A 27,762-nucleotide genomic window follows, 5' to 3' on the forward strand; every position below is an offset into this window, starting at 1 on the left:
CAGTAACAGACAAGGGATGTGTCTGGATGGTGACGGTATCATTGTGTGTGTCAGGTTCCTATAAGATGTCCAATTAGCAATGTGCCTTTCTCCATGGAGGAGTGGGAGTATATAGAAGGACACAAGGATCTCTACAAGGACGTCATGATGGAGAAGCGGCCGCCCCTCACATCACCGGGTAAGAGGAGACTTCCATTTCTTGTAAAGGAGAGAAGAGTATTGAGGATCCCCCTAGATACACATCCTCTGATATAAAGACATAGAAACAATGTATTCAGCCAGTGTGTGTTTCCTACAGATGGATCCAGAAACAGAAATTCCCCAGAGAGATGTCCCCGTCCTCTGTATTCCCGGGACTCCACACAGGAACATCAGGAGATCCCTCAGGAGGATCAGGAGGACCCCCAGGAGGATCAGGTAGATGGAACAGAAGTTCTTGGCAAAAGTCTACATCAGTTGGATTTTTACTTAGTGAATCACATACTATTATGTTTTATTTTGTATTTTAAGGGTGAAAATGTGCTTCAGTTTGAAGTAAAAGATGAAGACGAGGATCTGTATGTGATGAGTGATGATCCATGTAAGGAGGACGTTCCTTCAGAGATCAGCACAGGTGAGTAATAAATAGTAAATCCAGAGAAGAGTCCCAGATCCTCCTTGTTCAGTCACTACAACAATCTCTTTTTCTCCCCCCTCCTCAGTAGTGGGGAGACAGTATGTGCCCAATGGGGGAGTCAGGAGCCATCAGCCTCTATTAGACTCCGGCTCTCCTCCTCACATCATGTCATTGTGTGTTACCAGTAGGGATGTCCCGATACCGATACTAGTATCGGTATCCATACCGAGCATTTCCCAGAGTACTTGTGCTCCACGCTGCCTTGTCCCCGTACTCCACGCTGCCTTGTCCCCCGTGCTCCGTGCCGCCTTGTCCCCCGTGCTTTGCGCCACCTTGTCCACCGTGCTTTGCGCCGCCTTGTCCCCCGTGCTTTGCGCCGCCTTGTCCCCCGTGCTTTGCGCCGCCTTGTCCCCCGTGCTTTGCGCCGCCTTGTCCCCCGTGCTTTGCGCCGCCTTGTCCCCCGTGCTTTGCGCCGCCTTGTCCCCCGTGCTTTGCGCCGCCTTGTCCCCCGTGCTTTGCGCCGCCTTGTCCCCCGTGCTTTGCGCCGCCTTGTCCCCCGTGCTTTGCGCCGCCTTGTCCCCCGTGCTTCGTGCCGCCTTGTGCTCCTTGCCGCCTTGTCCCCCATGTTCCGTGCCGCCAAGCTGACTTCTCCCCCCGTCCATGCAGCTCTCCACCCTCAATCTGTCAGGATGAAGAGCGGAGGTAGGAGCCGCTAAACCTGGCTCCTACCTTTTAAGAATGAACAGAGTCAGTGATCACTGAGCATCGTAACCTGTGTTTACGATGCTTCAGTTTATTATTGGAGAGAAGCTTCTCTATTCATTTCAGCTGAGGCTGCAGAGAAAGGGACTGGGGAATCTGTGTCCTTAGTGCCTTTCTCTGTCTTAAAGGGGAGATGTCAGAGGTCTGTTAAGACCCCTTATATCTCTCCAAGGACCCCCAACAGGGCAGATTAAAAAAAAAAAAATTGCAATAAATATATATATAAAAAAAAAACACACTGACAATCCACTCCCCCCCCAAAAAGAAAAAAAAATCACTGTAAAAAAAAAAATGCCACTGTCACATGACATTAAAAAAAAGTATCGATATTCGGTATCAGCAAGTACTTGAAAAAAAGTATCGGTACTTGCACTCGGTCTCAAAAAAGTGGTATCGGGACAACCCTAGTTACCAGCCAAGAGACGTGACCAGTCTCGCCCCTCCCCCACACACACTCTCTGGGGTCTCTCATACATCTCAGTACAGGGGGCTTCACTCTCTTCTCTATTCACAGACACCAGAGCCACTCAGATAGATGTCAATGGTAAGGAAGAGGAAGATGGCCATGTGAGGATTAAAGAGGAGGACGTTCCTGTAGAGATCAGCACAGGTGAGTAATTAACACCAAATAAAAAATAAATAAAAAATCACATATTATCCTATATGACCTCTTGAAACCTTCTACTTAATGTTTTGTTTAAAAATAACCCCTGTTCCTTAGAGCCTGAACTATGGGACATGTGGTTTGGTCTTTTTTTTTAGACCCGAGCAGAAGATGGAACGAGACCTAAAGGCCCCCCCCCTGCTTATTATTTGAAATTACTTTTGTAGTTTTTAGTAGAGGGAGCTGTTCCAGTTTCCAGCATGGCAGGCGAAATCGAGAGGTCAATAAATGTTCTCCTTACATGTTATAATGTTTACCAAAGTTCATCCACTTCTCTCTTTTAGCTACTATCAAGAGGGTGAGGGCAAGGAGTTGTAAAGGTACAATTTTTTTCCCCCTAAATAGCTTCCTTTACCTTAGTGCAGTCCTCCTTCACTTACCTCATCCTTCCATTTTGCTTTTAAATGTCCTTATTTCTTCTGAGAAATCCTCACTTCCTGTTCTTCTGTCTGTAACTCCACACAGTAATGCAAGGCTTTCTCCCTGGTGTGGAGTATCGTGTTCGCCCCCTGCCTTGGACTACGGGAGAGTCAGGACGCCCACTAACACACAGCTCCTTTCTCTATCTGCAACATAGAGAGCGTCCTGACTCTCCTGTAGTCCAAGGGAGGGGGCGAGCACGACACTCCACACCAGGGAGAAAGCCTTGCATTACTGTGTGGAGTTACAGACAGAAGAACAGGAAGTGAGGATTTCTCAGAAGAAATAAGGACATTTAAAAGCAAAATGAAAGGATGAGGTAAGTGAAGGAGGACTGCACTAAGGTAAAGGAAGCTATTTAGGGGGGGGGAAAAAATTGTACCTTTACAACCCCTTTAAGGCAGGAAAAATTATGTTTTAGACCCCATTCACACCTAGGCGTTTTTACGCCTGTAGCGCTACACCGCTGCCGCCAGAGGGCTGAAAACAGATGTCCCTCTATGGAGATGGTTCACATCTCCACGCCGAACGCCGGACGCCTGTCGCCTGCCGCGTGAAAAAAGGTCCCGGACCTTTTTTTCAGGCGTCTTCGAGCGTTCGGCTAGGAGATGGCAATCATCTCCATAGAGGGGGTCATCTTGGGGCACATCTAGGCGGACAATACCGGCGTTTTGTCGCCGCAAATCGCGGTACAAAACGCCGCTATTTTTACCGCGATTTGCGGCGACAAAACGCCGCGATTTCGTCCGTCTAGATGTGAATGCAGCCTTAAGAGTGCATACGAGTAGCTTTGGTAATGCTCACCGATATTGGTGTGCCCAGGGAACTGCTGGACCATAGGCAGAGCTAGATAATTAAAGGGCCCAGTTTTAGGCTAAGCGCCCACTTACCCCAAAGCCGCACACCTCATTCAGAAATACATTGTGGGAGCTTTTAGGAAACACTAAGGATCTGGCATTAGAGGGTGTGGACCTCAGTACAAGGTGCACCCTGAGTTTAATAAATCGCGCATTTTACTCACTTCCGGGTCTTCTTCCTTGCGGGGAGTGGGCGTGTCGCTCCTTTTTCCCGACGGGGAGCTCTGCGCAATGTCTCCTGGGAGTGAGTGTTGATCCTCCCAGGAGACGATTGACGTGCGGGTAAAGCACGTCATCGCCTTCCGAAAATATCCGACGGGGACTCTGCTCTTTACGGCGCTATACGGCGCCTGCCGTGTAGAGCTGACTGTGCAGGCGCCATAAAGTGCTGAGTCCCATCTTGGATATTTTCAGAAGGCGTGACGCGCTTTACCCGCACGTCAATCAACCATACCTCGTCTTAGGAACACCTACTCCCCGGGGGAGCGAGAACCCGGAAGCCGGGTGAAAAGAAAAGTACAGCGGGAAAAAAAAAAATCCAGCATACTGTTGATGTCAGCAGTATGCTGGAAGTAACGGTATATAGATGTTTTAAGGTGAACCCCCGCTTTAAGATGTGCATCCTAAGGAAATTTCTTTACCTCTTTCAAGCTTTGCCGATTTGTGATACCTTTATAATTTTTCGCAATTTTGTCTATTATCTTTTTCTCAAGTTTATTTGGGCACATAAACACCCTTGCATCCCCCCTCGGCAACTCTCACTACCCAAACTGTGTCGTGGCCTCACAGTTCCTGATATGATGAAATACTATCACGCTACTCATCTCAGTAGATTTATCAACTGGCGTTGTCATTGTGCAACCAAGCTTTGGGCAAAAAATTGAACAAGCTCAAACGGACATACCACTGCTGGGAGCCCCATGGTGTTACAATAATATACTACGTACACTAAAGTTACATCCCATAATGGGACTCGCCTTACATATCTGTTTGCAACTTTTCTCACAAGCTTCCCTACCCACGCAAGACTCTTCCCTATTCTCAGTATTGGGAAACCTCCAATTTTTACCAGGACTATAAGATCAAGCATTCCGGAACTTGCATCAAACCGGTCGTCACCAAGCGCCTCACTTTCTGTTGGATGGAAAATGGCCCTCCATTGCATCTTTAATGGCAGCTACATGCCCCTTCCGCCTTACCTTCTGAAGTGCTTTCCAGTTACACCACTATCTACTTTCTCTACCAATCCCTAAAGCATAGGTGTCGAACACAAGGCCCGCGGGCCGAATCCGGCCCTCCAGGCCATTTCATGTGGCCCTCGCACCTCTCCTGCAGTGTCTGGTCCTACTCCAGACCCTTACTTTATGCTTTCAAGCAATGCATCGTTTCTTCCCAGCAGCAGCCTAGAGAAAGTGGGGTGCACTGTGATGTAAGGGAGAGTGGGAGACTCAACTTCTGATGGTGGGGTGGCGCTTGACATCTAATATACGGGGAGGGGATGCGCTGGGCATCTAATCTTACAGATACAACCGGCCCTTTTGAGGGCAATCATAATGCTGATGCGGCCCACGATAAAATTGAGTTTGACACCCCTGCCCTAGAGGCTTCCGCCACAATTTTACCACCTTTATGGAATATTTCTCTGAGGAAGGAAACCCTACCAAGAGTCCTCTCCAAGACCTACAACCTATTGATCTCTCCTATTGAACAACCAGATCTGCTCTGTGGGAAACAGATCTATGGCACACTTTTACGATAAAACAGAAAACAAAACATCATTAGATTCTCTCTTAAAGTGGAGTTCCACCCATTTTTTTATGTTTGTCTGTGCTGCATGCTCTAATCTCATAGTGTTCAGAATGGACAATTTTTTTATTTAATTTGTTGCTTGTAAATACCTTTATTTTGTAGTCCTTCATTACTTCCTCCTCCTTATTTGCCTAGGCTATTTGCAAGGGTTTCTGGGATAGGCATCATGTTTCCCAGTAGTCCTTGCAAACCTGACTGAAACCTATTACATTGCTTGTGCACTGAGCATGTGCGAAATATGCAAAGCTGAAATCCAGGAAGTCATACAGTCTGGCTTCATGATGCCCACACTTAAGATGGCCACGGTCTATTTCTAGATTATAAACTATTTAAATGCTGTAACAACCTAACAAAACGGACCTCAGTTTACAGACTAACTTTACTAGAATACATTAAGCTTGTGTATTACAGGGGTATTTATATTTCAAAAGTGAAATTGTGGGTGGAACTCCCCTTTAAATCGTCCATTTGCACAGAAACCCAGAAAACCAATTTTGAAATTCTAACGAGGTGGTAACGTACACCATACCTCTTACATAAATTCTACCCTAACACCGCAGATCGCTGCTGGAGATGCCAGGAGGGAAAGGGAACGCTACAGCACATTTTTGTGGTCTTGCCCTAAAATGTAACACTACTGGAAAGAGGTACGGAGGATTACTCAAGAGTTCACAGATTTTTTTTTTTATTGCACGTTTCGTCCATGCCAGAGAAAATCTATAAAAAGTGCATAATACGTCACCTGCTAAATGCTGCCAAATTTTGTATACCTTTTTGAATTGGATAAACCCGCATTCTCCTACTATCAGCTGCTGGCTTCAAAAAGTGGAAGATTTGACAACAAAATGGAAGATTTGATATTAATGGTACAAAATACATACACACAAAACGTACTCCAAGATATGGAGACTGTGGAATATGTTTGTCTTTTCCAATGAGGGGAAAGCCCTGTTCAGTTTCTAACCAACCCAACGGACGTTACCATCTGCATACTGTCTGTGTGATGTGCCATCGCAATACTTAGGCCTCGTACACACCAGAGGATATCCGCTGGAACCAGTCCGCCGGACCGTTTCCAGCGGATAAATCCTCTGGCGGATTTGGATCTGATGGCTGTACACACCATCAGATCGAAACCCGCGCGGAATACATCCGCGGTGACGTGTCGCACCGTCGCCGCGACGATGATGCGGCAACGTGCGCGACGCTGGAAGGTAAGTACTTCCACGCATGCTAATGATTCGACGCATGGGAGCGGATGGATTGATCCGGTGAGTCTGTACAGACGACCGGATCAATCCGCTGGACACGATTCAAGCGGATAGATTTCTTGGCATGCTAAGAAATTTTTATCCGCTTGAAATCGATCGGCCGGATTTTAATCCGCGGGGAAATGTCCGCTAGGCCGTACACACGACCGGATCTATCTGCTGGAACTGATCCGCGGATCAATCCCAGCGGATAGATCCGGTCGTCTGTACGAGGCCTTAAGATCTCCATTCCCCTCACCTCCTGTCCCTACCCCTACCACCCTCCCAGCCCCTTCCCCATTTTTTTCTCCCCCCCCCCCCTTCTTTTTTCCTCTTGACTGTTTATACTCTCTCCTAACTTTGTGAAAATTTGTATAAAAAGCTGGGAATGAGCAGCTCTACACAGAGCTGATTTTTAAAAAAAAAAACACATGAAGACACATATATATTATGGAATTAGTTCCTTGACGTGTATGTTCCTTTAACGCTGACTTTCTGTTTGGATTGTTTGTATGGCTTATCTGACCATGTGGATGCATATACAATGCTGATGAGCAATTTTGGATCTGCTTTTTTCTGTTTTGCAAAAAAAAAAATAATTAGAAAAAAAAAAGTTGAGATAAAAGTGATGTCATGCGATCCTCTTAGGCCCTGTACACGCGATCGGACAAAACCGATGAAAACGGACTGAAGTTCAGTTTCATCGGTCCAAACCGACTGTGTGTGGGCCCCATCGGTCAGTTATCCTTCGGTCCAAAAATGTAGAACTTGCTTTAAAATTCAACCGATGGATGCCTAACCGATGGTTAGTACGCAAAAGCATCGGTTCCAAACCCGCGCATGCTCAGAATCAAGTCGACCCATGCTTGGAAGCATTGAACTTCATTTTTCTCTGCACGTCGTTGTGTTTTACCTCACCGCGTTGGACTCGATCGGTTTTTGAACTGATGGTGTGTAGGCACATCAGACCATCAGTCTACTTCATCGGTTAACCGATGAAAACGGTCCTTCGGACCACTCTCATCGGATGGACCGACCGTGTGTACGTGGCTGTAACGGTCACCACCGTTTACGACCTAACATCCCAGTCACGACAGCTTATCGACACTCCAACCGACAGGACCCGATCCATAAGAATTCCCCCCAGACACGAGACACACAGCTCTGTGCTTCTGGTTTCAAATGTAATGATACTTTAATGGTTTCTTCTCAGCTTTTTATACAGTACAAGGCATTAAAGCAACAATGAGATCTCCACCCCCCCTAATCACACACTAAGGCTAATTACTAAACATTCCTTAATTAACAGCATAACAAACAAAACACCTTCACACACTGAGTTCCCTAGGCAGACGTTTTGTCTCTGCATACAGCTTGACACCTATTCACACCTCTGAGCATCAATAGGCTGTAGACAGTGTTATCACACATAAACAGTATTTAGCATGCATAATTAGAGTTCTGGGAGCAGACCTGTGTAACCACCTTTACACAAGGATAATGGAATGTCTTCCAGGCCCTGACTCAATTAGCATGTCACTAGTCAGGGCTAAGCATAGGAATGAGCCATAGAATATTCTTTGCAGGCATTAAGGAATATACTGTAAATCACTGTCCACGCCAAAACAATCCAACATGTGTACCCCATCTCCTGGCTCAATCTGTGCCCAAAAGCAGATCACGCTAATATATATGACAAGCTATCTGCAAAACCAGTAAATCAAATTAAATGACAACGTATGCAGTGAGCTGTGATAAATGTGACTATACTTAGTGAAAAATATATATAGTCCTTGGTGAAAAAACATATAACTCATAAAGAAAAAAAAAATTGAGATAAATAAGTCTTATGAATGAGCCAAAAGTCCACCATGCAGAAGGTTCAAATTAAAGATGTCCCCAGTGCAGGATAAATGAAACATCCCAGGAAAGGTGATGAGAAAGGCACTTCCACCAAAGACAAACACTGCCTCTTACCGAATTTTATTGGTCTCTGTTTAAGGAGACCAGATACAGCATGTAATGATGTGATTCAAACAGGTGTTCCCACAGGTTTGTCCAACTCAGAGCTCTCAGAATCGATCAATCATCTCAGCCAACCAAGGGTAAGTATATGCAAATAGAAGAGGGACTCGCATAGTGTAAAATCCTCGCAATTTATTAGAAGTAAAAAAGGCATGCACTTACATCACGTTAGAACAGTTAAGGCATCCAATAGACCGGGGATATGCAATTAGCGGACCTCCAGCTGTTGCAGAACTACGATTCCCATGAGGCATAGCAAGACTCTGACAGCCACAAGCATAACACCCAGAGTCTGAGGCATGATGGGACTTGTAGTTTTGTAACAGCTGGAGGTCCGCTAATTGCATATCCCTGCAATAGACAAACAAGCCGGCCAGCTCTAAAAACGAACGCCTGTATCTTCCGGGTTCAAGCGATATGCGCGGTGACGTCAGAACGTCGCCTCCCTACGTTTCGTCGCAAGGGGACGTGGTCACCAATGTTTCAATAACCTGGCCTGTAGACAGTGGGTATGGTTGTTGGTACACTAAGAGCACACAAGCCAACTTTTGAACCGCAAATCATATTCAGGGATTGGATTACTGGACAAGAATTTATTTGTGTGCAGAAAAACAATATTCCCACCACTTTACCTTATGATTGTCACCGAAAACCTGTTTATATGATCATATACTGCAATTTATGTGTACTGGCTCTTTAACTGTTCTTATCCCCTTCAATCTCCCTTTCCCTCAGATGGACAACACACTGGGCATAAATTTATTATCTCTCCAGATGGTGAAATAGAAGATGATGGCCTCTCTGAGGATTCTTCAGAAGAAAATCCTATTACCTCTTATCCAGTACTTTCCACTGCAGATCTATCATATGATCCCTTTACACATGAGGGGAGCTTTTCTGAACACTACCCTCCAGTCCCCCACCATACAGATCATGAAGGGGATGAAATGTTCTCATGTTCCATATGCGGACGATTTTTTGCCCAGGAAGCGACGCTCATCTCTCACCAGAAAATTCATACAGCAGAGAAGTCCTATATATGTTCTGTGTGTGGGAAATGTTTTATGCAGAAGTCATGTTTTGTCCTCCATCAACGAATTCACACAGCGGAGAAGCCTTATCCCTGTTCTGAATGGGGGAAGTGTTTTACAGAGCTAGGAACACTTCTTTCACATCCAAGAACTCAAACTGGGGAGAAGCCTTATTCATGTTCAGAGTGTGGGAAAAGTTTTACCACGAGTTCCGCTCTTTCTAGGCACCAGAGAATTCATACAGGAGAGAAGCCGTATTCATGTTCAGAATGTGGGAAATGTTTCTCTCAGAGATCACACCTTATCACCCATGAAAAGCTTCATACCGGAGAGAAGCCGTATTCATGTATACAATGCGGGAAATGTTTCTCTCAGAAATCACACCTTATGACCCATGAAAAACTTCATACCGGAGAGAAACCGTATTCATGTTTACAATGCGGGAAATGTTTCTCTCGGCGATCACACCTTATAATCCATGAAAAGCTTCATACTGGAGAGAAGCCGTATTCATGTTTACAATGCGGGAAACGTTTTTCGAGGGCAGGTAGTCTTATTAAACACCAGAGAACTCACAAGTGGTGAAGCTTTATACATGCTCCGAGTGAGGGAAATATTTTGTCACCAAAGGTCATGTTTTGCTTTCTCATCCGTTAAGAGACGCTGGAAGCCTTTTATCCTCAGGTAATACTACAGTCCTCAAGAGTATTGGACATTGGCAAGCAAAAAAACTGTAGGTAAGCCCCAAAATATCTTCGTCCACTAACAACATGCAGAGGCGTTGCTAGGGGGGTGCGGTCCGCACCGGGTGACACCCGCTAGAGGGGTGACACCATCCCGTTTTTTTGGTTTTTTTTTTAGCTGACGTGCCCAGCCTGCCCTGTACCACCCCAGCCTGCTCTGTGCCACCCCAGCCTGCCCTGTACCACCCAAACAGCCCTATACCTCCCCAGCCTGCCCTGTACCCCCCCAAACAGCCCTGTACCACCCAAAACTTTCCCATGCCACCCTAACTTGCCCTGTGCCACCCTAACTTGCCCTGTACCACCCCAATCTGCCCTATGCCACCATAACTTGCCCTATACCACTCCAACTTGCCCTGTACCACCCCAACCTTTCCCATGCCATCCCAACTTGCCCTATGACACCCTAACTTGCACTATACCACACCAACCTGCCCTGTACCACCCTAACTTGCCCTATACCACCCCCAACCTGCCCTATGCAACCCTAACTTGCCCTATACCACCCAAACTACCCTATATCTCCCCAACATGCCCTATACCACCTTAACCTGTCCTATACCACCCCACTACACCAACCTGCCACTATACCACTCTATACTACCATAACCTGCCACTATACTGCCCTATACTATCATTTACAGGGGCTGGTTTGGGGTGCGCCCCGTGCTCTGCCTGCTTGGTGCTGGGCAGCCTAGACAGAGGGGGGGGGGTGACACCATGTTTTACCGCACCGGGTGACACCAACCCTAGTGACGCCACTGACAACATGCCAAAGTTTTGTAGTAAAGCAGTATTAAGAGCATGATCAAAAACATGAAGGGTTTGTACCTGTGTCACTCAATGGACTCCAAGGAAAGAATGTTACGATGAGTACAAAAAATTATATTTTATTTTAGTCCATTGAGGGACACCGGAAGCCTTTCACCTTGAGGATGACTAAAAACAGGCCCAACTAAGCTGTGGGCAGTACAACAAAAAAAAAATTCTGGGGACTTCCTGCAGCTCAAGAGTCATCTGAAGAACCTTAAGCTGGCATTAGATGAAGCTGAAAACGACACTTGCTAGAAAAAAGGTGACAACAGAAGTCCCGAGGGCAGCCCTGCATTGGGTACAGATGCTCGATGCTGCAAGATTAAGATCACTCACAACCCAGGACGTATGTCTTGACGGGGTAAGGAGGAAACAGATTTTTTAGGACCAAGCTTTGCCCAGTTCTCCTCAGGGTGGCAGTATAACTGGAAGACGAATCACTTACTGTGTCCCTCAATGGACTCCAAAGAAAAGGATTTTACATTGAGTACAAAAAACGTATTTTATCTTACAGCATAGAACTCATACGGGACCAAAAACATAATAATTATTGGAATGTGAGAAATGTCTTCATGTATTGTGTGGGAGAGAGAGAGAGAGGCCATAAAAGATTAATGCAGAACTACATGCATATAAAAAGATGTACGTGTATTTTAGTTATTTATTTATTAAAAACGTGTTCTAAGCTGTGCCTTCGTTTTTTCTATAATCCTCTGCTGTCAATGTAACTCAGAGAGATTTTTAATTTAGAAGAGACCACGCAAAACCATCACACCTCTATATGATCAAAAGTATGTGGACAGCTGTCAAAATGATTACCGTATTTATCGGCGTATACCGCGCACTATTTTGCCCTGAAAATCAGGGCAAAATCGTGGGTGCGCGATATACGCCGATACCCGCTTTCCCGCCACGAGTTTTGAATACTGCGCCGGCATATACCGAGCGCAGTACACTCGTGTAACTTCGGGCAGTCTCGGCGCCTCTCGCACTGACGTCCTGAGCGTACAGGACGTCAGCGCGACAGTTGCCGAGCCTGCCCGACGTTACACAAGTGTACTGCGCTCGGTATATGCCGGCGCAGTATTCAAAACTCGTGGCGGGAAACGAGCGGGGAGGACGCCGGACCCGCCGAAGAGGACACCCGACCCGCCGAAGAAGACACCCGAAGCCGCAGAAGGATGCCGGACCCGACGAGGCCGCCGATGAACGCCGCGCAAGACACCAAAACTGTAAGTACAAAAAAACTTTTTTTCCACAGGAATTCGGGCCACTTTGGGGGTGCGCGGTATACGCGGGAGCGCGTTATACCGTGATAAATACGGTAAGTTGGTATACAGGATTTATATAGTGCCATCAGTTTGCATAGCACTTACAACATGGCTCAAAATTTCAAGTCCTGAGCTACTAGCCAGGCCTCAAGGGTTACTCGCCACCAGTTGCCCCACCCAACCCCTACCATGTCCCGCCCCGAATCCCGCCCTTAGACACGCCCTCATAAATTATCTCATGAAATTGCACTTAAAAGTTTTATGCAGAATTAAGTTCTAAAACAACAACTTTATCCGTGCCCAAAAATGCAGCCATGTCTACCAATGCGGCACATGTCCCCAGTGCAGATTTGTGTCCCCAGTTCAGATTTGTGTCCCCAGTGCAGATTTGTGTCCCCAGTTCAGATTTGTGTCCCCAGTTCAGATTTGTGTCCCCAGTGCAGATTTGTGTCTCCAGTGCAGCCTGTGTCCAGAGTGGAGCCGGTGTCCCCAGTGGAGCCATGTGTCCCCAGTGGAGCCATGTGTGCCCATTGGAGCCATGTGTCCCCAGCGCAGCCTACCTGTGCTGGGTAAGAGAGAGGAGAGCCGCCGCTGCCACCACCGCCTGGTTGTTCAAAGCGCAGGGAACATAACAGCTTTCAATTCAATAGCTGTGTTCCCCTCCGGCGGCAGCGACTCTCCTCTCTCTCTTCCCAAGTTCCCCTATATTCGCTCCTTGCTTGCCCCCCCTGCTCCCAGGCAGCCCACACTCACAAGCCCTCAAAATGCACTCGCAAAATGCGAGCAGGCGAGTGTAAATTTTGAGGGCTGACTTACAATATAAAAGCAGACACTACAGTTACAATACAATTCAATACAAGAGTGGTAGGAGGGTGCTGCTTATGAGAGTTTACAATCTAATGGGAAGGAGAAGTGGTACAAAATGGAATAACTGTGAGGGATGAGCTGATGTGGAAAGTAATTTCTTAGTTGGAGGCAGGATAGACTTCCTTGAGAAGTGAGTTTTCAGGGATTGCCTAAAGGTGGATGGAGTAGGAGACGGCCAGAGAGATTGGGGTAGGGAGTTTCAGAGGATGGAGGAGACTCTGGGGAAGTCCTGGATGCGAGAATGATAGGAGGTGATAAGAAAGCTAGAGAGAAGTAGGTATTCGGAGGAGTGAAGAGGACAGTTTGGGTGATACTTTGAGACAAGATTGGTGAAGTAGATTGAATGGCTTTGTATGTTGTTGTCAGAGTTTGGAATTATATTCGTTGGGCAGTCAGAAGCTAGTGAAGCGATGGGCAGACGCTGAGCAGTTGGTAAAGTAGATTCATGATCGACTGAATGGGGGATTGACTGTGTAGAGGTAGGCTAATGAGGATGGAGTTGCAATAGTCAAGAGATAACAAGAGTGTGAAGGAGTAACTTGGCGCTGTCATTGGTTAAGAAGGTAGTGTATTTTGAAAATGTTACAAAGGTGAAGCCTGAAAGAGTTGGGCAATGATTTGATTTGAGGCTGAAAGGACAGGTTAGAATCAAGGATTACACCTAGCACCCTGGCAAGAGGGGTGGGACTGATAATAATATTGATGGGGGTAAATTATGAGCTCAGTTTAAGAAATATTTAGTTTTAGGAAGTGGTGTGACAATCATAGTGATATGTCAGTTATATCCACATCCCCCCCCCCACTGTAATATCCACATCCCCCCCACTGTAATATCCACATACCCCCCCACTGTAATATCCACATCCCCCTCAGGCAAGACAGCACCCCCCCTCAGGCAAGACAGCCCCCCTCTCAGGTAAGACAGCCCCCCCCCCTCAGGTAGTACAGAGTCACTTCTGTTCCAGAGTCACTTCCATTCATTCAGCGGTGTGTCCGAGTGCGGGCTCCTCCTCCTCTGTGGGTGTAAACAGAGGAGGAGGGCTGCTGCCAGGTGTACCAAGATGGCCGCGGCTCTGGAGCCAGGCCGAAGCCGCGGCCTTTCCTAATGTTATTGCCGTGGCTCCGGAGCTAGGTCGAAGCCGCGGCCTTTCCTAACGTTATAGTCATGGCTCCGGAGGTAGGCCGCGGCCATAACTTTAGGAAAGGCCGCGGCTTCGGCCTAGCTCCGGAGCCGCGGCAATCCGCGGATCACAGTGTGTGCCGATCCGAAGGGGGTGACCCGTTCAGATCACGGATCACCTGTGATCCGTTGCAGCCCTATCAGTTAGTAATGCAAGAGGAGACAGAAGGCGTGAGGTGATGAGTGAAGAGATACTGTAGGTTTTGGGTGTCATTAGCATTAAAATAGTATTGGAAGTCATGGTGTAGATCGAGAATAGACAAGGTCTGAGGACAGAACCATGGGGGTCCCCTAAGGAAAGGGGAAAAGAAGAGGAGGAGAGTCGTAGGCAGTACTGAAGAAATGCTTTGATAGGTAAGGCCCTGTACACACGATCAGTCCATCCGATGAGAACGGTCCGAAGCGTCGCTTTAACTGACAATTGCGCGGTCGTGCGATGTGGCTCCCAAACAAAATTGGCGTCCTTTTTTTCCCACAAATAGAGCTTTCTTTTGGTGGTATTTGATCACCTCTGCGGTTTTTATTTTTTGCGCTATAAACAAAAATAGAGCGACAATTTTGAAAAAAAATTCTATATTTTTTACTTTTTTCTATAATAAATATCCTCAAAAAATATATAAAACATTATTTTTTTTTTTCCTCAGTTTAGGCCGATACGTATTCTTCTATCTATTTTTGGTTTAAAAAATCGCAATAAGCGTTTATCGATTTGGTTTGCGCAAAATTTATAGCGTTTACAAAATAGTTTTATTGCATTTTTATAAAAAAAAATTTTTTTACTACTAATGGTGGTGATCAGTGTTTTTTTTTCGTGACTGCGACATTATGGCGGACACTTCGGACAATTTTGACACATTTACACACAGCTCTCCCCGGTCTTCAGCTCCAGGGACTGATCGCGGGTCCCGCGGGCACGGAGCTTCGGACCGGGTCGCAGGTGCGCTCCCGCGACATACGGCTGGGCACTTAAAGAGGACTTACAGGTACGTGCTTGTGCCCAGCCGTGCCATTCTGCCGATGTATATCTGCAGGAGGCGGTCCTTAAGTGGTTAAAGGGGTTGTAAAGGTTTGTTTTTTAATTTCTAAATAGGTTCCTTTAAGCTCGTGCATTGTTGGTTCACTTACCTTTTTCCTTCAATTTCCCTTCTAAATTTTTTTTTCTTTGTCTGAATTTCAGCGTATCTTTAACAGCGAGTGGGAGCAAGTGCTTTGTGAATCCAGTGCTTGCCTCTGTGCGCTGCGCCGGCGTAGCGTAAAAGAGATACGCTACGGCGGCATAAATATGCGCCGATGTATGTGAATCCAGGCCTATGTCTGCATGTCAGTGGACTGCAGAACTACACAGCATAGCAAAACCCGGAGAATGCTGCCAAAACAGTTTTCTCTGTTTCAAAGCCAAGTTCGAATGGGGCTGTGTAGTTTGGAGATCCTTCAGAGACTTGGGTGGGATGGGATCTCCAACCCTGTGTCCAGGTATTATAAATAGCCAGCAGGTTGTGTGCCCAGGTGCACACAACCAATATAATGAGACTGGTGAGAGCAAAGTGGAGAGGAAGGTGGAGTGCGTGCAGCTGGCTGCTGGTGTCTCTGTGTTGGGACAGACGCTGTGTGCGGACAGACACTGCATGCGTTGAAGGGCTTCGGAGCCGTGTGCATCCAAGACCGTGGGTCTGGAGGAGCTGCTGGTTTGAGGAACCAGTACCCGTGCCCCCCCCCGCAATTACCGCGGTAAATCCCGCCGTCCACGGTAAATCCCGCGGTTGGCGATAAAACACACTGTCCCTCCAAACTGGGGTAATGCATTGGGTAAGTTAGGCGGCCGCGAGGCCCCTGTGAGTGTGAGGCCTTAGGGACCGCCTAATTTGCCTAATTAATTTGACTGACCCTTCAACACTGGAAAAATTAGACACTTGAGTGCCCAGACTAGGGATGGCCTGCCGGTTCGCCGTATTCATTCAAATAGCTATCTAAAAGGTCCACAAAAGTCCTTTTAAGGACTGGTATAGGTGTGCTACTTGCTGTGCACTGCAGTATATAGGTGTCTAATACATTCATATACTTTTTGTCAGTGTAGGGAGAGGGTGCTGTTTGGAGCAGGAGGGTATATCTATACTGAGGAGAGATCGGTACTGGGAAGGGGGGGCATATGTACTGGGGGCAGAGATCTGTACTGATGGGAGGATCTATAATTGGGAAAGATCTGTACTTGGGGGGGATCTGTATTGGGGGAGAGCTGTACTGGGGAGGAGAGCTGTATTAGGGTGAGAGGGATCGGTACTGGGGAGCGATCTGTAAAGGGAGGGGGCACCTGTACTGGGGGAGCGATCTATACTGGAGCTTTTGGGGTAAGGTGACCAGATTTTTTTTAAATGAAATCCGGGGACATGTTCTTGTTTTACTAGTAATGGCGGCAATCAGCGACTCTCTGCCCATCGCCGCCGCTGCCAGCCTATCAAGTCTCACTCTCCGGCCCTGGCTACTACTTCGTGGGGAGCAGAGGAAGATCACTCCGCCAGCGAAGGCAAGGATATAAGCAGGCAGGTGGCTGGCCGGGACTTGAGCCAAGGCAGAAGAACATGCGAGCGGAGCTGAATGGGCATGTGCCTGTAACTGAAGAAAAATTCCCTCCGCTGCGACCAGCACATGATCATCAGAAAGGGGCACAGATAACGGAAAAATATACACCCCCCCTTAGCTAGTAGGAGTGGCGGAGTGTAATTCAGATTTTTTTTTTTTATTCTGCACTGACTGGGCCAGATTCTTGTAGAATCTGCAGCGGCGTTGCGTAAGCCATTTACACTACGCCGCCGCAAATTACTGGAGCAAGTGCCGTATTCTCCAAGCACTTGCTCCGTAATTTGCGTCGGCGTAGTGTAATTGGCCCGGCGTAAGGCCGCGTAATTCAAAGGGGGCGGCTTGTATTTAAATTAAGCGCGCCCCCGCGCCGATCGAACTGCGCAAACGCCGGGCGGAAAAATAGCCCAGTGCGCATGCTCCAGCTCACGACGGAAAACGTCAATGATGCCGACGTGAGTGTCATTGACGTAAAGTCGTATTCGCGAACGACTTACGGAAACGACGTAAACGACGGAAAAAGCCGACGCTGACCCGACGTAAACTTGCCCCTCATTATAGAAGGGGCAAGTTTACGCTTACGGAAACGTTGTAAAATCACTGCGTCGTCCGCACGTACGTTCGGGAATCTCGCGTAACTTGCTAATTTGCATAGACGACGGGGAAAACGACGATGCGACACCTAGCGGCGGGAAAAAAACTGCATTTAAGATCTGACAGCGTAAGAGCCTTACGCCTGTCAGATCTAATGGGTATCTATGCGTAACTGATTCTAAGAATCAGTCGCATAGATACCCTGGGCCAGATTAGGACTTACGGCGGCGCAAATGGCGTTGCGCCGTCGTAACGCCTTTGAGAATCTGGGCCTGACTGTCTTTGAAATTGCCCCAGCCCCTGTTCAAATCCTATCCTGGGACAGTGTCCTCAAACCAGGGACTGCCCCTGGAAACCGGGAATGTCTGGTCACCCTATATTGGGGTGATCTGTACTGAGGCAAGGATATTTACTTGGAGGAGAGCTGTACTAGGGAAATAGGGGTGGTGGGATTTTGGCTTGGGGAGGGATGTCATTTTTGTTGTACTTTGTCTAATGAGCTGTAATTACACCTTCCTGACCCCTGTGTTAATCTGCCCTCAATTCACCACAGCTGCGCTGCCAGGTTATTCTCTGAATTTTGGCTGCTATTGGAGATATCAACATGTTGAAGAAACACTTTTTTTCATACTGTGAGGAGAGACTTTATTTGCACAATTACATGACAAGGACAATAGATATAAGGCTCAATTATATTCCTTTTGGTACAACAAACAAAGCTTTACTGTCACGTAGATAACACAGCCATTTATTACACTGTGGACCAAAGCTACCACTAGAGGGCAACGATTGCTCTTGTTAGAGACTGGCAGCCATTTTGTTGTAGCAAGCCTACTAATACATTCATTATCTAATTTACAAAAATATTTTAGTAAGACATATGAAGTGTTTTGTAAACATGATCCAACGTATTTTTTTACTTTGCAAAATTGGATATGAAAATAATTGAATAAAGGGTTGTTCTCGGTGTGGGCACAGTGGCCATTTTGTTGTAGTCCAGATGAAAAGAGGAATTCCTCTCAAGGCTGCAGAGTGTGTGTCCAGTGAGGAAGAGGTAATAATGTCTGCTTTTTATGGGAGAAAGGAGGTCCCAGCATTCTCTTGTTGATAGGGTAAAGGGGTCATGGGACCATATGGATATGTAAGGGGTTCCTATTGAATTAGGGTGGTAAGGGTGACCCCCTGCCTTGATTTGGCAACAACATTTCATGACAGAGGTCACTAGGAGAGACCACCGGGATTGGGATATGGCATTGCGAAGATAGACCACAAATAAACCCCAGTACTAATCGTATTGCAGCGTACCTTAGTCATGCATCTATGGATGGTCACTTTATTCCTTGACGCCAGAAGATTTACCCCCCTTCCTGGCCAGGACATTTTTTGCGGTACGGCACTGCGTTACTTTAACTGACAATTGCGCGGTTGTGCGACAGTGTACCCAAACAGAGCTTTCTTTTGGTGGTAGTTGATCACCTCTGCTTTTTTCTTCTTTTTTTTGCACTATAAACCAAAAAAAGACCAACAATTTTGAAAAAAAATAATAAAATAAAACACATCCAATAGAAAAAATGAAAAAAATCTGATGCGAGGTGGAGGATTTGGGGGGTGAGACCTAGATGACTTAATGATAACTACCCACTCAATGACTAACGGTCCTTATTCAACTGATTACGGAAATTTGTCCATCTCAAATCTTATCTATTTTATTGTATTGTATTTTATTTTATTGTATTTCATGTTATTTCAATTTTACCCCACTTTAGTTCTATCCCAGTACTGTGATAATTGGTATTTTTCTATTATCAGAGTTGATTACCGTTGTAATCAGTACATGATACATTATGATGCATACATAGAGTTAGACCTTTCTGTCGTTTGTTGTGAGTACTTCAATATTCTGAACCTTTTATACAGTTTTAGTCTCTGTTTATTCTTTGAAAACCTTCAATAAAAATTAATAATAAAAAAAAAAAAAATGGAAAAAATTAAGGCCCGGATTCACGTAGAAGCGCGCATCTTTGGGCGGGCGTAACGTATCCTATTTATGTTACGCCTCCGCAACTTTGAGAGGCAAGTGCAGTTTTTTCAAAGCAAAGTTGCGGCGGCGTAGCGTAAATACGCCGGCGTAAGCCCGCCTAATTCAAATGTGGAAGATGTGGGCGTGTATTATGTAAATGTATGGTGACCCCCACGTAAATGACGCTTTCTCCGAACGGCGCATGCGCCGTCCGTGAAAGTATCCCAGTGCGCATGCTCCAAATTAACCCGCAAAAAGTCAATGCTTTCGACGTGAACGTAAATTACGCACAGCCCTATTCGCGAACGACTTACGCAAACGACGGAAAAATCGACGCTGGCCCGACGTCCATACTTAACATTGGTACGCCTCATATAGCAGGGGTAACTTTCCGCCGGGGAAAGCCTAACGTAAACGGCGTATCTGTAATGCGACGACTGGGCGTACGTTCGTGAATTGGCGTATCTAGCTGATTTACATATTTCTAGGCGTAAATCAGCGTACACGCCCCTAGCGGCCAGCGTAAATATGCATTTAAGATACGACGGCGTAGGAGACTTACGCTGGTCGTATCTTATACAAATTCTGGCGTATCTGATTCTTTGAATCAGGCGCCAAGATACGACGGCTCAGACTCAGAGTTACGACGGCGTATGTGGAGATACGCCGGCGTAACTCGTACGAGAATCTGGGCCTAAGTTTCTTCAAAAATTTTGACTATTACCGTATTTATCGCCCTATAACGCGCACCGGCGTATAGCGCGCACCCCAAACCTGAAGGGAATCCTAAGGGAAAAAAAAGAAATACAGACAGTTTACAGTTAGTTACTTACAGTTGCCCGGCGTCCATCGGTAGCCTTGTCCGGCCCGGCGTCCGTCTGCGGCCTTCGTGGTGTCCTCCCCGCTTCTCCCGCGCTGTCTCCGAGCCGATCCCCGCTTCCCGCGCTGTGTTTGAACGCCGCCGCCACCGACATATACCGAGCGCAGTACACTCGGGCACGCTCGGCCACACTCGGCTCCTCTCGCATAAAGGCTAGGAGGCGGCACACGTGACCGCAAGGGGAGCCGAGCCTGGCCGAGTGTACCCGAGTGTACTGCGCTCGGTATATGTCGGCGGCCACGTTCAAACACAGCGCGGGAAGCGAGTATCGGCATATATCGCGCACCCACGATTTTCCCCTGATTTTAAGGGGAAAAAAGTGCGCGGTATACGCCGATAAATACGGTATGTATTCTGCTACATATTTTTGGTAAAAAAATCCCAATAAGCATATATTGATTGGTTTGCACAAAGATTATAGTGTCTACAAACTATGGTGTATACAGTAAAACCTTGGTTTGCGAGCATTATTTGTTCCAGAAACATGCTTGTAATCCAAAGCACTTGTATATCAAAGCATTTTTTTTACAGGGTATAAAAGAGAAAAGAGGAACCCCTAATGCCGCGTACACACAATCATTTTTCAAGTTGATAAAAAACGATGTTTTTCAGGCTCTAGAAAAAAACGTTTTTTTCAACTTCATCATTAAAACGGCCTTGCCTACACACGATCGTGAAAAATAAATGCTCTAACAAAGCGCGGTGACGTACAACACGTACGACGGCACTATAAAGGGGAAGTTCCATGCGGATGGCGCCACCCTTTGGGCTGCTTTAGCTGATTTTGTGTTTGTAAAAGACGATTTGCGCTTTTCTGTCTGTTACAGCGTGATGAATGTGCCATCTCCATTACGAACGGTAGTTTTACCAGAACGAGCGCTCCCATCTCATAACTTGCTTCTGAGCATGCACGGGTTTTTCACGTCGTTAAAGCCCACACACGATTTTTTACAACCCGAAAAACGACAACGCTTAAAAGGTCGTGAAAAAATAGAGCATATTCGAAAAATAATTTGCCCGTTTTTCAGAACCCGAAAAATGCTCTGAAGCCCATACATGATCGTTTTAACCGCTTGTCAACCGCACGCCGTCAAATGACGGCAGGCGGAAGACTCTATTTTTCTGACAGGACGTCATATGACATCCTGTCATTTAAAGCCGCTAGGGGGCGCGAGCACCCGTCGCGTTACTGGGAACACAATGCGCGTGCCCGGCGGCCGCGACGCCGGCTTGTGTTTCCTGGTGCAGACCTTTGCATACCTTTGCTGGGTTGCACCTCCTTTTATGGGGCATAACTTTACGCCGGACGTACAACTTACGCGCACCTCTCGTAGCCTGCGTCGGGCGCACGCAGGTTCGTGAATCGCGTATTTCCCTCATTTGCATGTTTGAATGGCTAATCAATGGGAGCGGCACTATGCGCCCAGCCTAAATGTGCGCCCACCCTACGTCGGCGTAAGCAAGTTACGTCGGCAGGGTGTAGCCTGTTTTTAGGCGCATATCTGTTCGTGGGTCTGGCGCACAGATACAACGGCGCACATTTGCACTTACGTCGGCGTAACTTGTTATACGTCGGCGTAAGTGCTTTGTGAATCTGGGCCATAGTCTTTAGTACCACCATCCCTGCTCTTAAAGAGTTCCATAAGAGGCACCAAGTGTAAAAGATGCGCTAGCCCTGGGCACTTGATCCTATCGGACATTTCTGTCTCATTATCACTCGGGAGGTAAATAGTCTGCAATATGGTTCAGCTAATTTTTTAAGCTGTATTTCTGTTGTTTCAGGCAATGTGGACATTTTAGTACAAAACATCGCTAGATAGATCACCTGACTAAGGATGGAGATGGAGCGGAGTCACATGACGGAGAGGATATTAAACCTCACATTGGAGATTGTCTACCTGATGACCGGAGAGGTGAGGAGGGTTCTGGGAGGTCACATGACATCACTCTTATCTCTATTAATAAAACACAGACCTGACCGGAGAGGTGAGGAGGATTCTGGGAGGTCACATGACATCACTCTTATCTCTGTTAATATAACACATACCTGACCGGAGAGGTGAGGAGGATTCTGGGAGGTGACATGACATCACTCTTATCTCTATTAATAAAACACAGACCTGACCGGAGAGGTGAGGAGGATTCTGGGAGGTCACATGACATCACTCTTATCTCTATTAATAAAACACAGACCTGACCAGAGAGGTGAGGAGGATTCTGGGAGGTCACATGACGTCTCTCTTATCTCTAATAATAAAACACAGACCTGACCGGAGAGGTGAGGAGGATTCTGGGAGGTCACATGACATCACTCTTATCTTTATTAATAAAACACAGACCTGACCGGAGAGGTGAGGAGGATTCTGGGAGGTCACATGACGTCTCTCTTATCTCTATTAATAAAACACAGAGCTGACATATATTATAATACATTGAGAATGTTTAAGCACCATAACTGGTATTCTTCTTTAAATTGCAGAGTTATATAGCTTTCAAGTTATCCGATGGCATGGTGGCCTCAAACCTGATGAAGACCCCAAGCCCTGTTAAGGAGCCTCTATTTCACCCCCAGAGTAAGAACAAAAAAAAAGTTCAAGAAGTCACCAGCAAAATCATAGAGCTGCTGACCGGAGAGGTGAGCGGTGCCGGGAATTCTGGGACATTATCCAGTAACAGACAAGGGATGTGTCTGGATGGTGACGGTATCATTGTGTGTGTCACGTCACTCTAAAATTAGGGAAGTATTCGGTTTTCTTTACAGAAGCTACACTGTTTACAGAACAGCATTCTTATTCTTGTATAGGTGGCAGTGGACGTTAACCGGACTGATCAAGGCACGGAAATTTCTGAAGAAGCAGAAGATCCCTATGTGATGGGTGACGAGCCATTTAAGGATGATGATTTCCCTCCAGAGATCAGCACAGGTGAGGAATACACACTAAATCCAGAGAAGAGTCCCAGATTCTCCTTGTTCAGTCACTACAACAATCTCTTATTTTTTAAAGGCACCCCAAACCTGCAAAAATGCACTTGACTCGGTGCCAAAAAAAAAAAAAAGCTACCTTGGTCCCAAACGCGTTGCGTCCCTAAGGTGTCAATGCAATCTCAATCCAGAGAAGAGTCCCAGATCCTCCTTGTTGAGTCACTACAACAATCTCTTCTCCCCCCTCCTCTGTCAGTAGACAGTAATGGGGAGACAGTATGTGCCCAGTGGGGGAGTCAGGAGCCATCAGCCTCTATTAGACTCCGGCTCTCCTCCTCACATCATGTCATTGTGTGTTACCAGCCAAGAGACGTGACCAGTCTCCCCCCCCCCCCACACACACTCTCTGGGGTCTCTCATATATCTCAGTACAGGGGGCTTCACTCTCATCTCTATTCACAGACCCCGGAGACACCAGAGACATCAAATCTGAGGAGGAGGAAGAGGAAGAAGAACGTGTGAGGATTAAAGTGGAGGAAATTCCCCCAGAGTTCAGCAATGGTGAGTAATAAATACTAAATCCAAAAATCAGTGGCAGATTCTCCTTTTTCAGCCTCTACTGAAAGAGGAGTCCATTCCAAAGGAAAACAAAAAACATTACAAGCACTGATAATCATCTTTTAGATTCTCCCTCAGTCCTCTTTTGCCAGTGGTTTACCTTTTTTTTTGAGACCAGGGCCCAGTAAATCCTTACAAAACCTTCCATGCCCCAATAGTAAAAATGTACGTTTTTTTACTTGCACAATAAAAGTTTGGGAATGCAAAACATGTATTGAAATGCTGGAAGGCCCACCTATCCGTCATTGTGTTTCCAAGGTTGTGGGGCGTAGGGTGATATTTTTCACATTTGGTGGTCTTGCTGGAAGGCACGCCGCCTATAGATAAAAGTACTGTATATACTCGAGTATAAGCCGACCCGAATATAAGCCGAGGCACCTAATTTTACCACAATAAAATGCCTCACTGTGTCCATGTGCATGCCTCACTGTGCCCATGCCTAGACTGACGTTTAACATGGGAGTCTATGGAAGGGGTACCTGGCTTTGAAAAATCGGTGCTCCCCAGCCGTAGGTCCCCCGGAGTGTGTGGCTACAAGTTTGGGGTCCAGGGGACCTATGGCCAGGGCCGGCCTTAGGTGTTCAGGCGCCCTCTGCGAGCTAATCCTGTGGTGCCCCCCCATCTTCAGCCCTCGCCCCCTGGTCACCTAAACATACACAAAGAGGATGTAGCTTACTCGTTCAGTGTAGCTCCCCCCCCGTTCAGTGCAGCCCCCCCTTCAGTACCTCAGATCAGCGCGGCGGCACATGCACATCAGGTCCCCTCCCCCTGTTTACACATAAACAGAGAGGGGGGCCTGTGTGACATCCGGGATCGTACAGAGAGGCAGCCTGTGGCCGCAAGAGGAGGGGATGGTAGGTGCAGTGGTGTCACCCTGGACCCCCTCCCCCGCACACCCCCTACCCCTCGCCACTGTAGCTAGCTCGCCTCGCCTTGCCTGTGCTAGTGTGCCGCTGCCTAGGCCCGCGGCACTGCCACCGCGGGTGTAATACAATCGCAGAGGGGAGTGCCGGTCTGACACCCCCCCAGTGTGTGGTACCCGGGGGCAGCTGGCCCCCCCCTTAGTACGCCTCTGGATGGCCGCACGGCGCCCCTGTTGCCCATGGCACCCTGTGCGACCGCACAGCTCGTACACCCCAAAGGCCGGCCCTGCCTAAGGCCGGCCAGTAGCGGGTCCCCAAAATCCGGGAGATCAGGCGCAAAAAGGTGACTTGAGTATAAGCCGAGGGGGGCATTTTCTGCACAAAAAAATGTGCTGGAAAACTCGGCTTATACTCGAGTATATACGGTATATGCTATGATAAATCCCAATAGCATCAACCTCAGCACAAATCAATCGAAGCCCTCCTCCACAGGCCAATAAAAAGACGTTCCACTGTCTCATTACCCACATATTCATGGCTACAAACCAAACCATAGCATGTGCATGGAAATCGCTATCACTTAAAGTGGTTGTAAAAGGTTCACGTTTTTTTACCTTCATGCATTCTATGCATGAATGTAAAAAACCTTCTCTGTGCGGCAGCCCCATCTAATACTTACCTGAGCCCCATCTTGATCCAGCGACGTGCACCAGAGCAGAATTTCTTTCGAGTCTCTACTTCATCATTGGCTGAGACTGCAGCAGGAGCCATTGGCTCACTCTACTGTCGATCACAGTCACTGAGCCAATGAGGAGAGAGAAGAAGCGGGGCCAAGCCTCCCCCTGTGTGTGAATGGACACACAGAACAGCAGCGCAGGAGTGAGCCTGCTCGGGAGCCCCAATAGGAAACTGCTTGCTATGGGGGCACTTGGCAGGAGGGATTGGCCAGGAGCACCGGTGGGGGACCCGGGAAGAGGATCGGGGCTGCTCTGTGCAAAACCATTACACAGAGCAGGTAAGTATGACATGTTTGTTATTTTAACCACATCCAGACCGCCTCATGTAGATATACGTCGGCAGAATGGCACGTACAGGCACATCAACGTACCTGTACGTGCCTGCCTAGACGTGGGTCGGGGGTCCGATCGGGACCCCCCCCCCCCCGCTACATGCGGCGGTCGGATCCCCTCGGGGAGCGATCCGGGACGACGGCGCAGCTATTCGTTTATAGCCGCTCCGTCACGATCCCTCCCCGGAGCTGAAGAACGGGCAGAGCCGTATGTAAACACGGCTTCCCCGTGCTTCACTGTGGCGGCGTATCGATCGAGTGATCCCTTATATAAGGGAGACTCGATCGATGACGTCAGACCTACAGCCACACCCCCCTACAGTTGTAAACACACACTAAGTGAACACTAAATGTTACAGCGCCCCTTGTGGTTAACTCCCAAACTGCAACTGTCATTTTCACAATAAACAATGCAATTTAAATGCATTTTTTGCTGTGAAAATGACAATGGTCCCAAAAATGTGTCAAAATTGTCCGAAGTGTCCGCCATAATGTCGCAGTCACGAAAAAAAACGCTGATCGCCGCCATTAGTAGTAAAAAAAAAAAAAATGCAATAAAACTATCCCCTATTTTGTAAACGCTATAAATTTTGCGCAAACCAACCGATAAACGATTATTGCGATTTTTTTTCTACCAAAAATAGGTAGAAGAATACGTATCGGCCTAAACTAAGGGAAATTTTTTTTTTATATATGTTTTTGGGGGATATTTATTATAGCAAAAAGTAAAAAATATTGCATTTTTTTCAAAATTGTCGCTCTATTTTTGTTTATAGCGCAAAAAATAAAAACCGCAGAGGTCATCAAATACCACCAAAATAAAGCTCTATTTGTGGGGAAAAAAGGACGCCAATTTTGTTTGGGAGCCACGTCGCATGACCGCGCAATTGTCTGTTAAAGCGACGCAGTCCCGAACTGTAAAAACCCCTTGGGTCTTTAGGCAGCATATTGGTCCGGGGCTTAAGTGGTTAAAAAGGAAAAGCTGGATAATATGTTGTACAACTCAGACAATGTTAATTGATCTCTTTAATGGAATATACAAGGTTACATTTATTTACATATGGTCAATATCATAGCATTTTGTGTATACACTAGTGAACTAGTGACACTGTATTTGCTTCAACCTCCGACTACCCCACAAGGAGGAAGAGTGCCCTATTATTGGTACCAGTGGATGGAATAGTGCCCTATTGTTGAAATCAGTAGAAGGAATAGCACTCGATCATTGGTGTCAGTGGAAGGAATAGTACCCCACCACTGGTGTCAGTGGGAAGAAGAATAGTTCCACATCATTTGTGTCAGTTGTGGATGGAATATTCCCCCAAGCAGCGGCGGTCCGTCCATAGAGGGCGCTGGAGCGCCGCCCCCTCTGGCTCCGCACCGTTATTATTGCCAGCTGTCGCTGGTCTATTCAAGGTGGCCGGACATTGAGCGCCAACCACCTGAATAACGGCAGCTGGTTGGCTGTGCGGAAGTGCCTATCAGAGCCAGCGACTCTGATAGGCTTTCCGTGAACAGCCCTCGTCTCCCGGATGTCTTATCCAGGGAACGTACGGGGTTAGTTCCTTGGATAAGACTGACGAACGTCTCAGCCAATCAGGTTCGCCGATTCTGGTTATCGGTAACCTGATTGGCTGAAGCGTCACCAAGGCGGGAGAAGAAGACATCGAGGGACGTCGAAGGATTAAGGTAAGTGCATTTTACAGGGCATAGCGGCGACAATGGGCACAGAGGCGACAAAGGGCACAGTGGCATCAATGGGCACAGTAGTGACAATGGGCACAGTGGCAACAGTGACATGCACAGTGGCAACAATGGGCACAGTAGTGACAATGGGCACAGTGGCATCAATGGGCACAGTGACATCAATGGGCACAGTAGTGACAATGGGCACAGTGGCAACAATTGAGGGG

The 27,762-nt window shown here is 47.1% G+C and overlaps 3 protein-coding genes across 10 annotated transcripts in view; 2 read left to right on the forward strand and 1 right to left on the reverse strand.

Moving 5' to 3' along the window:
- The window catches only part of LOC120909932 (zinc finger protein 239-like), a 350,937-nt gene extending 340,683 nt beyond the window's left edge, over positions 1-10,254 (forward strand). The window contains exons 5-8 of the mRNA XM_040321749.1: positions 55-417; positions 511-613; positions 1,893-1,988; positions 9,139-10,254. Of these exons, the coding sequence (XP_040177683.1) occupies positions 565-613; positions 1,893-1,988; positions 9,139-10,019 (1,026 nt within the window). The 5' untranslated portion in view covers positions 55-417; positions 511-564 and the 3' untranslated portion in view covers positions 10,020-10,254. The remainder of the gene's footprint in view (positions 1-54; positions 418-510; positions 614-1,892; positions 1,989-9,138) is intronic.
- LOC120909855 (zinc finger protein 436-like) overlaps positions 1-27,762 on the reverse strand; it is an 865,309-nt gene that overhangs the window by 460,759 nt on the left and 376,788 nt on the right. The window lies entirely within an intron of this gene.
- LOC120909904 (zinc finger protein OZF-like) overlaps positions 1-27,762 on the forward strand; it is a 43,128-nt gene that overhangs the window by 13,502 nt on the left and 1,864 nt on the right. Inside the window, exons 1-5 of one of the 3 annotated variants that reach the window (XM_040321707.1) lie at positions 18,465-18,530; positions 22,159-22,289; positions 22,856-23,011; positions 23,180-23,300; positions 23,762-23,860. In XM_040321707.1, the coding sequence (XP_040177641.1) occupies positions 22,212-22,289; positions 22,856-23,011; positions 23,180-23,300; positions 23,762-23,860 (454 nt within the window). In that variant the 5' untranslated portion in view covers positions 18,465-18,530; positions 22,159-22,211. Of the gene's footprint in view, positions 1-18,464; positions 18,531-22,158; positions 22,290-22,503; positions 22,509-22,855; positions 23,012-23,179; positions 23,301-23,761; positions 23,861-27,762 lie in introns of those variants that run through there. The other 2 variants (XM_040321708.1, XM_040321706.1) reach the window with 2 other exon arrangements.

The sequence above is a fragment of the Rana temporaria genome, chromosome 8, assembly GCF_905171775.1.
Source record: "Rana temporaria chromosome 8, aRanTem1.1, whole genome shotgun sequence".
NCBI classification, from domain to species: Eukaryota; Metazoa; Chordata; class Amphibia; order Anura; family Ranidae; genus Rana; species Rana temporaria.